The sequence below is a fragment of the Lygodium microphyllum genome, chromosome 10 (assembly GCF_053477565.2).
Source record: "Lygodium microphyllum isolate KBCC chromosome 10, Lygodium_microphyllum_v1.1.10, whole genome shotgun sequence".
NCBI lineage: Eukaryota > Viridiplantae > Streptophyta > Polypodiopsida > Schizaeales > Lygodiaceae > Lygodium > Lygodium microphyllum.
Genome location: NC_141144.1, coordinates 151,765,165 through 151,778,480, shown reverse-complemented (window position 1 = coordinate 151,778,480; position 13,316 = coordinate 151,765,165). Strand labels below are relative to the sequence as shown.

Below are 13,316 nucleotides of genomic sequence, written 5' to 3'. Positions count from 1 at the left end.
ATAACCTAGATTTTGTAAATTGTACATCTCTCTAAGCCATTTAGCATAGCTAGTCATTTGATTGATTAGATGCACTTGAATCAACATACCATACATCATTGCATGTTCCCTTTCCTGTAACTACATTCATCATATGTTGCATGAGAAACAAACACTTATTTTTGTCATCATTTTGTCTCGAAGAGAATGCATAGTTTCCTTGCTACAACTTCCACTGTAAATGTCATCCATTTTATCAGAATAATGGGTTGCAATATGACATGTTCTTCCACAGTAATGGTAGACAATAGTGGAATTGTGCCATCCACTTCTTCCTATAGAGCTCCCCTTGCCTCTAGAATCACCACAACCTCGCAAAATCTACATGTCACTAAACTATTGATTAACTTGTTTTGCTCATTACCACTAGCACGTCCCATACCATAGCCTCTTGAAGAGGATCTACTACATCCCCATCCTAAACTTGAAATATTTTGACCTATTTTCCACTTCTTTCACATGATTTACCCTATATATTAACCTCTTCAATGATCATGAGAGAGACCAACTCATCAAAATCTAAAAACAGCTTCCATCCATGCATAGAAGTCACAAAGGATTTCCAAGCCTTCTCATTATTTAAGCCACCCAAAGTAGATGAAACCAAATCATTATCATTAGGCATTGTATCAATAGCTGATAAGGCATCTCCAATGCTTCTCACCTTCAAAACATACTCATTTATAGACATCTTTCCTTTCTTCGAAGTATTCAACTCTTGCTTGAGTTGAATATTCAATACCTTTGTATTTACCGAAAACATATTCTCAAAGGTTGTCCAAGCTACATGTGAACTTTTTGCATTTTATATACCCCAATACAGTGTTATCAATTATTGTATATAGCTAATACATTACCTTTTTGTCTTTTGCATTTCATTCTTTCCACATCGTTAATTCTTTTACAATTGGAGGATCACTTAGCTCTGGTTTCTTTTCTTTACTTGAAACAAAATCAAAGAGGCCTTTTTTGATAAGGAAGTTTGCCACATGGAACTTCCATGATGGGTAGTTGTTCTTGTTTAGATTCTCAATAATTGGATTTTCATTGTTCTTAGTCATTATGATACAACTAAGTATCAAAAAGCAAGCAAAAATTTTACAACCCTTCATAAGATGTGCACAACAATAAACCAATTAGCCTTTTTCAACGACTGCTCAACAATGCATACGATTTGCAATGTGTTTGTAGATAAACATTGTATTTACTTCTTGACAAACACCTTAGAACTTACAAATTTGAAATCTGTAACCTACGCACTAGAGAACGACTGACACAACCAAAATAATAGTATGCCCTGAAACTACTATCCACAATCCTAGCAAGCCAAAACAGGGCCCGAAATGGCCAAAGATATAGGAAGAAAATCCCTATAGAACTAATTTGCAGAATATACACTACTCTATTTTCTCACCAAATCTCATAGCAATCTGAGACTTTTTCTTTGCCTTACTTTTGGTGCCTCCATAAGCACTATCCAAGGGAAAGAAAGAGAATGGAAGAGCTTATTACCGATTGCTTGCTTGCTTGAATTCTTACTCCTTATCCTTCACTTCAACCTTTAAAACCAACCTCTCTCAATGGTATTGCTTTGATACCATGTCACAAATGGCATAATGGAGAAATTTGCTTGAGCTACTGCATTGAACACACATACTACACATGAGGAAGCTCACTCAACAAGAACACAAAAAGGAGATGAAAGACAAGATGTTTTCTTGTTGTCGATAATGCGGTATAAGCTCTTTTTCTTGGGTTCTCCATACTCAAATCGCAGTTACATATTCTCAGTCTCATTACCTGGTCGTGATTTTCTTTTCTCTCTTTTAAATTTTATCTTTCTTCTCTCTATAATTCTCTCTCTTTGTGTCCATATTCTCTCTCTTCTTCTTCTTTCCCTCCTTTTCTTCTCCCCACACACACTCTCTCTCCTTTTCTTCTCTCCTCTCTCTTCTCTTTTCCTTCTCTCTCCTCTGTTTTTCTTTTTTTATTCTCTCTCTTTTAATTTTATATTTCCTCTCTCTCTCTCTCTCTCTCTCTCTCTCAATGTATGAGAAAAACTATGTCAAAATTTTTCAAATTAAAAAAGGTTTTAAAATGTTTAATTAAATCAAAAAAATAAAATTATTAAATTAAAAATAAAAAAGAGAGGAAAGTTTAAGTAAAAAGTTTAATCTAACTAAAAGAAAGATATAATTATTTTTTTTATTTTTATTTTTTATCTCCCCCCTTTTTAAATCCTCTCTCGTCTCTCTCTCCCCCTTTTAAAATCAAAACTCTCTCTCTCTCTCTCTCTCTCTCTCTCTCCCCAATTTTTTCTCCCCCCTCTCTTCTCTTTTTCTTCTCTCTCCTCTGCTTTTTTTCTCTTCCTCTCACTCTCTCTTCATTCTCTCTTTAAATTTCTTTATTTTCTCTTTATCTTTTAAAGTTTATCTTTTTTCTCTATAATTCTCTCTTCTTTTTCTTCTCTCTCTTCTCTTTTTCTCTTTCTCTCTCTCTCCCCCCTCTTCTCTCTCTCTCTCTCTCTCTCTCTCTCTCTCTCTTTCCTTTTTTAATTCTCTCTCATTTAAATTTGATATTTTCTCTCTTAATAATTATTTCTCTCTCTGTTCCCCCCTCTCTCACTCACTTTCTTGTTGTTGCTATTGTTATTGTTGTTGTTGCTGTTCTTCTTCTTCTTCTCTCTCTCTCTCTCTCTTTAATTTTCTTTTCTTTTCTCTCTCTCTCTTTTAAATTTCATCTTTTCTCTCTCTATAATTCTCTCTGTGTTCATATTTCTCTCTCTCTCTTTTTCTTCTCTCCCTCCTTTTCTTATCACTCTCCTCTTTTTCTTTTTTAAATTCTCTCTCTTTTTCAAAATTTATCTTGCCTCTCTATAATTCTCTCTCTGATATTCTCTCTTCTTCTTCCTTTTGAAGATCTTAATATCCACAAAGCCAAGCAAAGCTAAGCATGTAGATTCTTTAGTATTTAATGATTCCTTTAAAAACTCCACTATTGTTTGTAACAATCAACCTAGACCTAATGCCCACTAGTGCCCCACTAGTAGTATTTGGAAAAAACTCACTATAAAAGTCAACTACTTCGGGGCCAACAACTTTTAAGATAATCTTGATTATGTAGTATATTTTAATGAAGAATCACTCAAATGTAAGCAATTGAATACTACCAATGACAATTAAGGTACATTTTCTATACATGCCTTTTAAATATAAATCCTAAGGTATCAATAAGAAATGGTTGTTCTATCCAATGGTGTCACAACAAAACGTTTCATTTTCAAAAGGTTAGGTAAGAAATTGTACTTACATATCGCGCCTTCCACAAACTTAAAGTTGTATTCTTAGTCATGAGATATACTGGTACTAAAGAGGTTTGTGGAGTACAATTTTATATTGGTCAATAACTGGAAAAGGGAAATATTCTTGTTATACATATTCAATCCAATGATTTTGTACTAGGCATGCCTTGGAGACACCAATTTGATCTATAGGGATCTATAGATAGATTTTGACATTCACATTATTTGTATTCATAATAGTTAGTTTATTTATCTAGAGGGCAACATGTTGCAAAGTGGAACACTTGGCAAACCTAGCATCATGAAACTTAACAATATGCAACCTTATAGAACATTTTAAAATTTATGCTAGTTAAGAAATTAGGAAAGAATAAAGAGAAATACATGATATCCACCCTCCCCAATTATAAAAGCCATGGTTTACCATTCATGGTTATGGAATCATGAATTATTTTGTTACATAGCCATGCATGACGTTTTATCTATAAGGGAAATATGCAACAAAAGTAAAAGATAATGTACATTAGGCCCTAAAGGTTGTTGAGACTATTGCTAAATTGTTGCTTGTAGAATTGAGATATTTTGCTATCACCATCACATTTGCAACATGCCAAAACCCCCAAAACACTTCTTGAAGCTTTGGATTCTAATGAGTGAGAAACAATCAACTTTTGCCAAGATCACGAATTATATGTGCAATCCTCTTGCTTTTCCTCTCTTTCCAAGGTAAGCCATACATTGAAAAAAGTAAAGCTTTTCCAAAACAACCCATATAAAGAAAAATAACAAAGCTTTCCATAAAGCAAAAGCTTATCTTAATCTCTAAGAATTAACCCATTTAAAGAAAAATAACAACACTTTCCATAATGCAAAAGCTTATCTTAATCTCTAAGAATTAAAAGCGTATCTTAACCTATTACACTAATATCATACACATTACAGGTCTAGCCAAACACATTAACATCAAAGAAGATTAATGATCTAGCTAATTCAATTAATACTAATGGAGCTTGAAATTGTATTGTGAAAAATAAGTTAATGTCCTACATAAATAAGATCCATATTTATCACTTTTAAATATGCCAACAACACACACATATATACTTTTTTATAACACATCTCTAGGTTTGAAACACTATCTATTGACCTCAACTATTGTAAAGAAAAATGATCAAATATCTTGATTCGATTATGAAAAACACATGCTCAAATATTACAATATTTATACATAATCCGTAGCATAGCTCCGAAAAAGAGCAAACACAATAGCACAAAGTAATTGTATAGAATCAAGATTAGGTTTTATAAAAAAACAAATGGTTTCTAGAAAAAGCCAATGTTTTACTTTTCAACCAATAAGCGATGGTTACAAAGAGTGCTAAAAGATCAATGTATCCAATTCATACAATGCTGACAATCTACATTCCACAACTAGGACAATAGATCATTCAATAAATATGCTAGCATAATCAAGAATAATTTAAAAAGCAAGGAGAGTGATGCTAGCCAAATTTGTAGAGAGGATAAAACTAACTGCAAATTACTATTTTGCACTAATGCTTACAATGCATTGCCTTTATAAAGACTTAATGCTACTTACAAATTGCTAAATGCAAACTCCTTAGAGTAAATTACTATTGGGAAATTAGGAAAGTAATTAGGGTTTGAATTTGAAGAGACTAAGGAATGAAATCTCCCTAATAAAAGTAATAAAATAATCACCCAATATAATTTATTGTAATAGCACATTAGGGTGAGAAAGCAATTGTCCTTATTGCAATTGTCAAGCTAAGCATTGTTGAGGATTGAAAGAGATCAAAGGATATGGCTTAAGACCAATAAACTCTCTATAAGAGACTGACTTTTGAAACAATCCTAACAAGTTGAAATGATTGAATTTTTAATGATATAAAACATTTGAAAAAGATAAAATAATCAATAAGACTTTTAAAGAGCTACAAGTATAAATTTTCCATACACTTTCAATAAAGACCGATCTGTGAGAGATGTGACTCATTGTAAGCCACATATTTGAATAATAATAGAGGTGCGACTCATCACAAATCACATATTTGAATGTTAATAAGGTTTCTAAGTATACTAATAGATATGTTCAAGTATGTATAATTTGTGTAGACTTCGAAAGTGCATAGACAATAGAATCTCCTATCTTGAGTTATTATGTGTTATTTAAGTCCTAAAGTTAAAAGGTCAATTAGAATCTAAACTTAACTAGTCCAAGTTTTATACAAAATACTAAAGTTACTTTATCCCATATGGGCACATGCACGTGTGCTCGTGTGCGTGCACACACACTCTTACTTGGTACTAAGTTGGGGTTCTTAAATCTTATTATATAAGATTAATAGAGGAAATAATATCTATGGAAATATTGAGATCATAGATACAAGTAAACAATTACTACGTAACAAATCTAGTATATGCAATTCTAAGTTACGATATTCTAAAGTCTATTTTCAGTTTTTCAAATAGGATGTTGTTCTATCTAGCTAATACTTAGTTGCATACTACATATTGAGTAATGCCTATCAATCATAAGGATATGTTAGGCAAAAATGAATAACATAAAATACCAAATGTGAACCAACTATGTCAAAATGAACCTTGGGCAACATTGTTAAGATAGCAAGCTCAACCCATGTGGACATTGATGATGATGGACTGCTTAGTTAGATGGGTCCACACGTCTACACTTAACACATTGGTGGTCATTATGATCTTCATTTGGCCAGTGACTTATCACTTGTTATATTTGGTTTATTATATCTACCTACAACTAGCATAGTTACAGTGCTAATTGATTAGTATAGTCAATTATGTAATGTTTAATATAAACATAGAGAGAGAAAAGATAAGATTTGAAAGAGAGAAAAAAATTAAAGAGAGAATGAAAAGAGAGAGAGAAGAATAATAATAAAAAGAAAAAAAGAGGAGAGGGAGAGAGAAGGAAAAGAGAGGGGAGAAGAAAGGGGGGAGAGAGAAGAAAAGCAGGGAGAGAAGAAAAGAGGAGGGAGAGAGAGAGAGAGAGAACAAGGAGATGAGAGAAAATAAACTAAAATAAAAGGCAGAGAGAGAAATTTTAGATATAGGCTTCGCTCTCACTTGGTAATTCAACTCACACTCTCGCTCTCTCCTCCACATTCTTAAGCAATGGTTTCCATAAGACAATAGATAGGAATCCAGGAGAGTAGGAACTCAAAAATTGCACATACAAGTATGAGCTTCCTATTCACTTTTACTCATATACATTATGGCTAAGGGTTTCTACTTTTGGTTAGGGAAGCTCTCCTTTTTCATTAAACTTTTGATTGCGTGTGGTACACTAGACTTGATCATGTGGTTCACTCTAGACAATGCAACTTGAGGTGAGAGGGCTATTGAGATTGTAGTCAAATGGTGGAAGTGTGTCTATCCCCATCCCATGCCAGCTCAACTAAGAACCCTTAGATTGAAGCACCATGAAGTTGTGATGTAATGTTGCAATACCCCTATTATATATGATGGAGAAGGTGAGTTGGTTCTTCTAATTTATGGTTTGCGTATTACTTATTCCCTTTGATTTAAGGCTTATCTTGAAATGGTTCAAATGTTAAATAATCATGGCCATCAACCCTTCAATTGAGAGCTACAAAGTAAACCTTTATAAACTTATACCATTCTTTGCTAAGTACAAATTCTCAAGTTCAACCACCAATGACACATTATAACACATCGCATGCCCTTCTTTGCTTATTGTAAATTCTCAACTTCGATAAGCTATCGACATGTTATGACACATCTTGACTAACTTAAATTACTAACAAGCATGCACAAAGTGCATGTTAAAGTTGCACGAAACATGCAAATTTGATCTGAATCCATCAAACAAACGAAAAACCAAGCATGACTTGCTTGTTCACTTGTCAAAAAATTGCATAGATGTAATCCATTCATTGTTCTAAAGTGTACACATGCCTTTAAAACAACATGTTGTTATTGGCAATGTTGACAAACCTTCATAAACAATAGGCTAGTAAGAGTCAGCCCTTGTGGTGAGTAGGGTAAATTTGAAAAGGTTCCATTGGCCAAGTTTTGGTGCATAGGGACTTGCTATGGACCATCCTAAAGACAAGGATTTTGCCCCAAGAGTGGCTTATCAGAACTCACTCATCTCATAGCTTACTTGTTGGAGAGAGAGAGAGAGAGAGAGATTTCTCTTAGTTATCGTTGTTTGAGTGAACAACTCTAAAGAGTCCTTGAAAAAAGCTTATTTCTGAGCCTTTATATGTTAGGGCAATCAAGTTAAACAAATGAGATTTCTCTAGAAAATTTACAAGAGTTATAACTAAACCAACCAAATCTTTATCTTGAATCTTAATTAGGAACTGGGCGCTCCGTGTCTAGACTCGCCCCGGCGGGTGGGCGGGATTTTCGCGGCGAGGGCGGGTGCTGGACGCGTGGCACCCGCCCCTGCGTTTCTTTGTGGGGAGGTTGGGGGCTGCCATGTGGCACCCGCCCCCACCTCCCCTTAACTAATAGTAAAGATTCTCATTTTCAACCGAGAAATTTGCACTACAAATTGAGACATGTGAGCACTTGTGATTTGCAAGGAGCGCAAAGACACCTAAAAGTGCAAAGATAAGGTGCAGTTTATGCTGCTCAGAACGGCTTTAACCTCTGACACGTGGCATACGCTCCGATCCACATGCGTCAGCCAAAGGCCCTTTCTCAGTCTCTCTCGAGGGCTCGTTAAAAAAAAACCTTACGCAGCTACTCATACAGAAGCCCAAGGAATCTAATGGCAGAGTTGGAATTGAATTGAACAGAGAACTCTTCTCTCCAGTTGGGCTTGAAGGAGACAGACAGACAGACAGACAGAGCATGAGTGGTGATCGTCTAACAGAATTCTCTCACTAGGAAGCAATGGGCATCGAACAGCGAAGCTCTTCTCTGCCAGATTTCTTCAGTTCTTCAGACTAGTAATCACAAAACATGGCGATGCTGCACTAGGCAGTTTGGACTGTAAAATTGAGTTCGGCAGTGTCAGCTTTCTTCTCCAATTTGGACAGAGGACCACCCTCTGATAACGGATGGGTGGGTGCAGATGTCATTGTTGTTCTTCTTGCAGTTGCACACGCCGAGTTGCTATGTGTTGCCATGGGAGCGTCCCTCCGGTTTCTGCAAAGGCTCACATGGGGCTCACAGCTTGCACCTTGCAGCTCTAGTAGTGTTTCCGAAGAGCAGTCTAGTGCACAATGGCTGCCATGGGAGCTGTCTCCAATGCTCCCATGAATCTGTCAGCTTTGCGACCAGCTGCAGGGCTTGTAGAGCAGCGTTCATTTTACTGCATTTTCTTCAAAACTAGAGATCCCCAGCCTTTGATGGGTGGTCAGTGTAACACATGCCACATCGTACCAACATGCAAAATGCGCTCCAGGAATGCAAGGTACAAACCTGTTTCTTCATCAATAATGCTGTTGAAGGAGACTCTATCAAATTTTGCACCAGGAATGCAAGTTACAACCGTGTTTCTTCATCAATAGTGCTGTTGTAGGAAACTGTATCACATATCACCGTTGAATGGGCTGATGAGCTGGTGTGCAAATCCAGCCACATTGATTCTGGACGCAACAGTTCCAATTGTTGTTGTATAATGAAGTTAAACTTGTTCACGTAAAGCATATCATGAAACATAAATTGACAGTTGTTGCTGCCCAAATAAAGCGGCCTGTTTTTCTCTGGCAGAGCTTATCAAAAGAAGACTCCTGAAAAGAAAGCAGCAGGGAAGCATTTGTCTCCCCTGGATCCTGAGAATGCATCTATAGAAGTTGGCAAAGAAGCATCTGAACAAGGTGCCGCAGAGATAGAAAAAAGCAATCTTCCCGAGGATGTCAAGAGTGCAAGCATTGGTAACACGGATGAGAAGGTAGCAATTATGAGTTCACATTTAGCAGAAAATGCATCGGTCAAGGATGATGATCAAAAGTTGCAGGACGTTGACTCTGGGGCTGCCTTGACGTCTCTATCTGTGGTATCCCAATCAGTCTACCTTTTTGCATTCAGTAGTTGTTTGGATGGTAGGGTGAGGAGCAGTTTCATGTTTTACATTCTGAATATAGCGGCTAACATAATTCCGTGTCTGACCCAAGCTTTGGTTGCCTATGTTTTCTAGATATTCCAACGTTTTTTCGCAATCCAATGACCAAGTGGTGCAAGATCTAATATATATATACTGGAAGTTCTTAGTCACTATTTTGTTGACTATGTGCAATTGGAAATCTCTGGTAGCTTCTGCTTGAATGATGAGAGAAGGCATTTGTGTAAAGAATAACTGTACAAGAACGCAGACTAGGGGAGTATGCCTCTCAAAACAAAGGGTATACTATGTTAGGATGATACAGATGCTGCATACTGCAATTGGCTGCTACAGCGTGTAACTGAGACATAACAATGCTATCCCAGTTTTAATGGCTATTTTCACATTGGACATAGCCTCCTTTGTACATCACAAAGAGACCGTGGATGCTAAAGTAGTGGGTGATCAAGCCACCACCAAGGTGCCTTGGAAAGACACTGTTGTCAATGTCAATTGTACCAATCCCTGACCTTTGTGAGTAGAAATAGCTGAATCTCAATGCCTATCACAAACCAACTCTTGGAAAGCATTGATCATGACTATGGATCCCTCGCCTTTGGCCAGACCACTCAAGTGTCCCCTCATGTGAGAATAGACTAGGAACAAAGATCACTCTCTGATAAACATCCTATCATGATCCTGAAAAGTAGACTAGCTCGAGGATTTGAATATGCCAAACTTAGTTGATATGTGTGGAAAGCCACACTCAGGGTCTCCCACATTTGCATATGGATGAGGCTTGGATGCATTGTGACCTCCACCCTCTCTCGCCCCCGCCTTGGCATTGGAGAGTTGTTAGTGATGAGAGCACCACTAGGGTTGGAAAGTTGCAGAGGCCAGCATGGCCTGGAGTCAGGGAGGATGATGACTTGTTGAAGGAGTCCTTATCCTTCTTCTTTTGCAATGCTGCTCGTTTCTTGTAATCATTTCAGAGATGTCTCTTATTACCACAAAGTTGGCATTGACTTTTCTTCTTCGGCTCGTCACCCCTCTCTGAAATAGGAAAAGCATTTGAAGATTTGCCACCAGAACGAGATGGTGACCTCCCTTGCAAATTCAAAGTAGTCTCATGCTCAAGTAGCATTGAGTTCATATGGTCAAAATTGATGAGTTGTTGATGTCTGAGCCCATACGGTGTTGGCAACATTGTCAAACTCTGGAGGTAGTTTGTAGAGTACAATCTCCACAAGATGGGCTTTGGGAAGGGTGATTGTATGCTCTACAATTGATTCTAGATCTATGTCACTTTGAGAAGAAACGACTAAATCGTATCAATCGCCTCAAATCAAATAGTCTACAAACTTTGATAAGGCTTCAGCCTTTGATGATCCCATTGATGGTGATTCATGTGTAGGTGCTTCTTTGTCATTGATTGATCCCCCCCCAACCATCAGCTCCACCCCTTCCTTCTCGGTTACCTATTGGCACCCCTTCTTCGTCTTCAACTCCCTCTAGCTTTTGCTCATCTAGGGCGTAGCACAACAGTTTGCTACTTGCAGCTGCCGTTAGCCATAGGTCCACCACCGTGTAGGCTTGCTCGCTTGTTGCTTGTGGTCCTTCTGCGCTGCCAGGTGCGCCAACCTGTGCCAGCCCCGCTTGGTCCTAGCGCTGCTAGTGTAGCAGCTAGCACCATTGCCAGCCTATTGCCGCCGCCTCAAGCTCTTCCTCCTTCAGTAGGCTTGTCTTGGGCTGTTTTTTGCTATGCCACCTTGTTGCTGCCCTGCCAGCACAGCGACCAGACCTGCCACCAGCTCCGCTAGGTCCTAGAACTCATCTAGCCAACTTTTGCTTGAGCTCTGCACAGCTCCACCAGGATGCCACCACCTTCTGGCCAGTTTAGGCATCCTCCTGGCTTGACCTTGGCATACATTTTGAAGGTAACAGGTACATTTATTTAATTATTTTTTATTTAGAAATCCGAGCTACAGCAAGGGGCTTTTGCTTGAGGAGTGCATTTCTGCTCCTGGAAGTGCCTTTGGGCACACACATTGCAGAAATTTCTTGGGATTTGGGTTAGAAAATTTGGGGCTTTTGGATGTTTAGCAAACATTGGCACATGTATTGAAGATTCAGTCTGAAAAAGACTGAAATTGTGCATCTTGGACAGCTAAATTTTGGGGCTTTTGTGTTTTTCGTGTTGCTGAGCACTGTTTGTGCATTCAACAACGCGATATTCACTGAAATTTGTGGGAATTTCAGCACATTGGACAGTTGTGATTGAGTGAGCCAGAGTTTTGCTAATTACAACTCGGTGTATGCTGTAATTTTGGAAATTTGCAGATTTCCAGGTTGTTCTAGCTTTGGTTCTTGCTTTCGTGCTTTTTGAATCAGTGACATTTATCATGGCCAATTAAGGACAGAGTGATGTATTCACCTATGCATCCAAAGAGGATAGATTGGATGGCAACAACTATTCTCTATGGTCCTTCATGATGAAGAATGTGCTGATTGCTAAGAATCTTTGGAAGTATGTTAGTGTTGAAGAAGTCCGTCCTAGAGTTGTAGCTCTTGCAACTCCTCCCCAAGGAGGATGTGGTCAAAGGCCAGCTCCAACTTAGCCACTTCCCCAAAGAACAGTTGCATTGAAGACTTGGGACACTCAGGATGCCTAAGCATTGTCACTGATTGCATTGCCAGTTCAATGGTCTATAATCCCATATATATGGTCTACTACTTCTTCACAAGTAGCATAGCTCACACTTGAGTTGATGTTTGCTAGAAAAAATGAGACACACATTTTTTTCTTGAAAAAGGAGTTTGAGAATGTGAAGATGGATGAAGGTGATGCCATACAGGTGTCAGAAAGTGGTGCAGCAATCGAAGTATAAACATGTGCTGAAATAAGCTGCTGAACACAAGACAAAAGAAAAGAAAGAGAGAACACAATACAGATGAGAATTCAGATGTATGCTCGAGAAATGGAATCCATATACCAAGACATGAGACATTATGGAAGCAATGTGAGTCACCGGGTGTGGAGGCACTGGCACATGCTCCCTCCCCCCCCGAAGAACTGTTAGGTGATGAATGTGGAGGAGAGAGCCTAAGAATATATAGGCCAAATAAATGCCATAAAATATGACTTGTCGGTCAACATTAAATGCTGACCGACTGGCTGCAAATAATGCCAAATCACAATAAATACTGACAAATAAAATGCCTAAAATATCTCTAGTGCCCAGCGTGCTATACCACATCCACAGACTTAGCCATGAATTGACTAATCTGCTAACAACAGGATCATCTTAACAAAATTCAGGACTTGCGTCAGTAGTTAATGGATGTAGATAAGTATTATTCTGATGCACAAATGATCTCTACTACTTTGAATTTCTTGCTACCCTCTTATTTGGCCTTTCACATGGCCTTGAATCTCACCATGAGAATTTCTTTGCAGCCACTTATCTTTCTTCGGTTGGTTAGTTAGCTCCTAGAAGTAGAGCAAACAAGAAAGAACAATGGGGTGGATGTTGTAGCTTCTTAACATGCTTTTATGGTGAGACTGAAGGGGGGCAAGGGCAGTCAATCTAGGAATGCTTAGCAGAGTTCTAGAAGTTTAGGTACTTCACAAAGCAATAAGGAGGGGGGCACGCAAGTCAAGAAGGGCAAGTGCCATTATTGTAAAAAGCCATGTCACTACATCACAAAGTGCAATAAGCGTATTGCCAAGGAGTTAGGGATATTTGTATTTGATACACCTTCTATTGCTACAGAGTCCGCGTCTTTTGTTGTGGACCATGACTAGTGTTTTTACACTTGCAGTTATGATTCTTCTTGGGTAGATAGAGCATTCAACTCTATAGAGAATGCTAGCACTTGGTTCTTTGATAGTGGTGCTTC

The 13,316-nt window shown here is 38.0% G+C and overlaps 1 protein-coding gene across 6 annotated transcripts in view; it reads left to right on the top strand.

Moving 5' to 3' along the window:
• Window positions 1-8,054: 8,054 nt before the first annotated feature.
• The window catches only part of SS4 (starch synthase 4), a 141,905-nt gene continuing 136,643 nt past the window's right edge, over window positions 8,055-13,316 (top strand). For 3 of the 6 annotated variants that reach the window (XM_087687033.1, XM_087687032.1, XM_087687035.1), the window contains exons 1-2: window positions 8,058-8,786; window positions 9,086-9,371. In XM_087687033.1, coding sequence (XP_087543159.1) covers window positions 8,596-8,786; window positions 9,086-9,371 — 477 coding nt within the window. In that variant the 5' untranslated portion in view covers window positions 8,058-8,595. Of the gene's footprint in view, window positions 8,787-9,085; window positions 9,372-13,316 lie in introns of all 6 variants that reach the window. The other 3 variants (XM_087687037.1, XM_087687034.1, XM_087687036.1) reach the window with 3 other exon arrangements.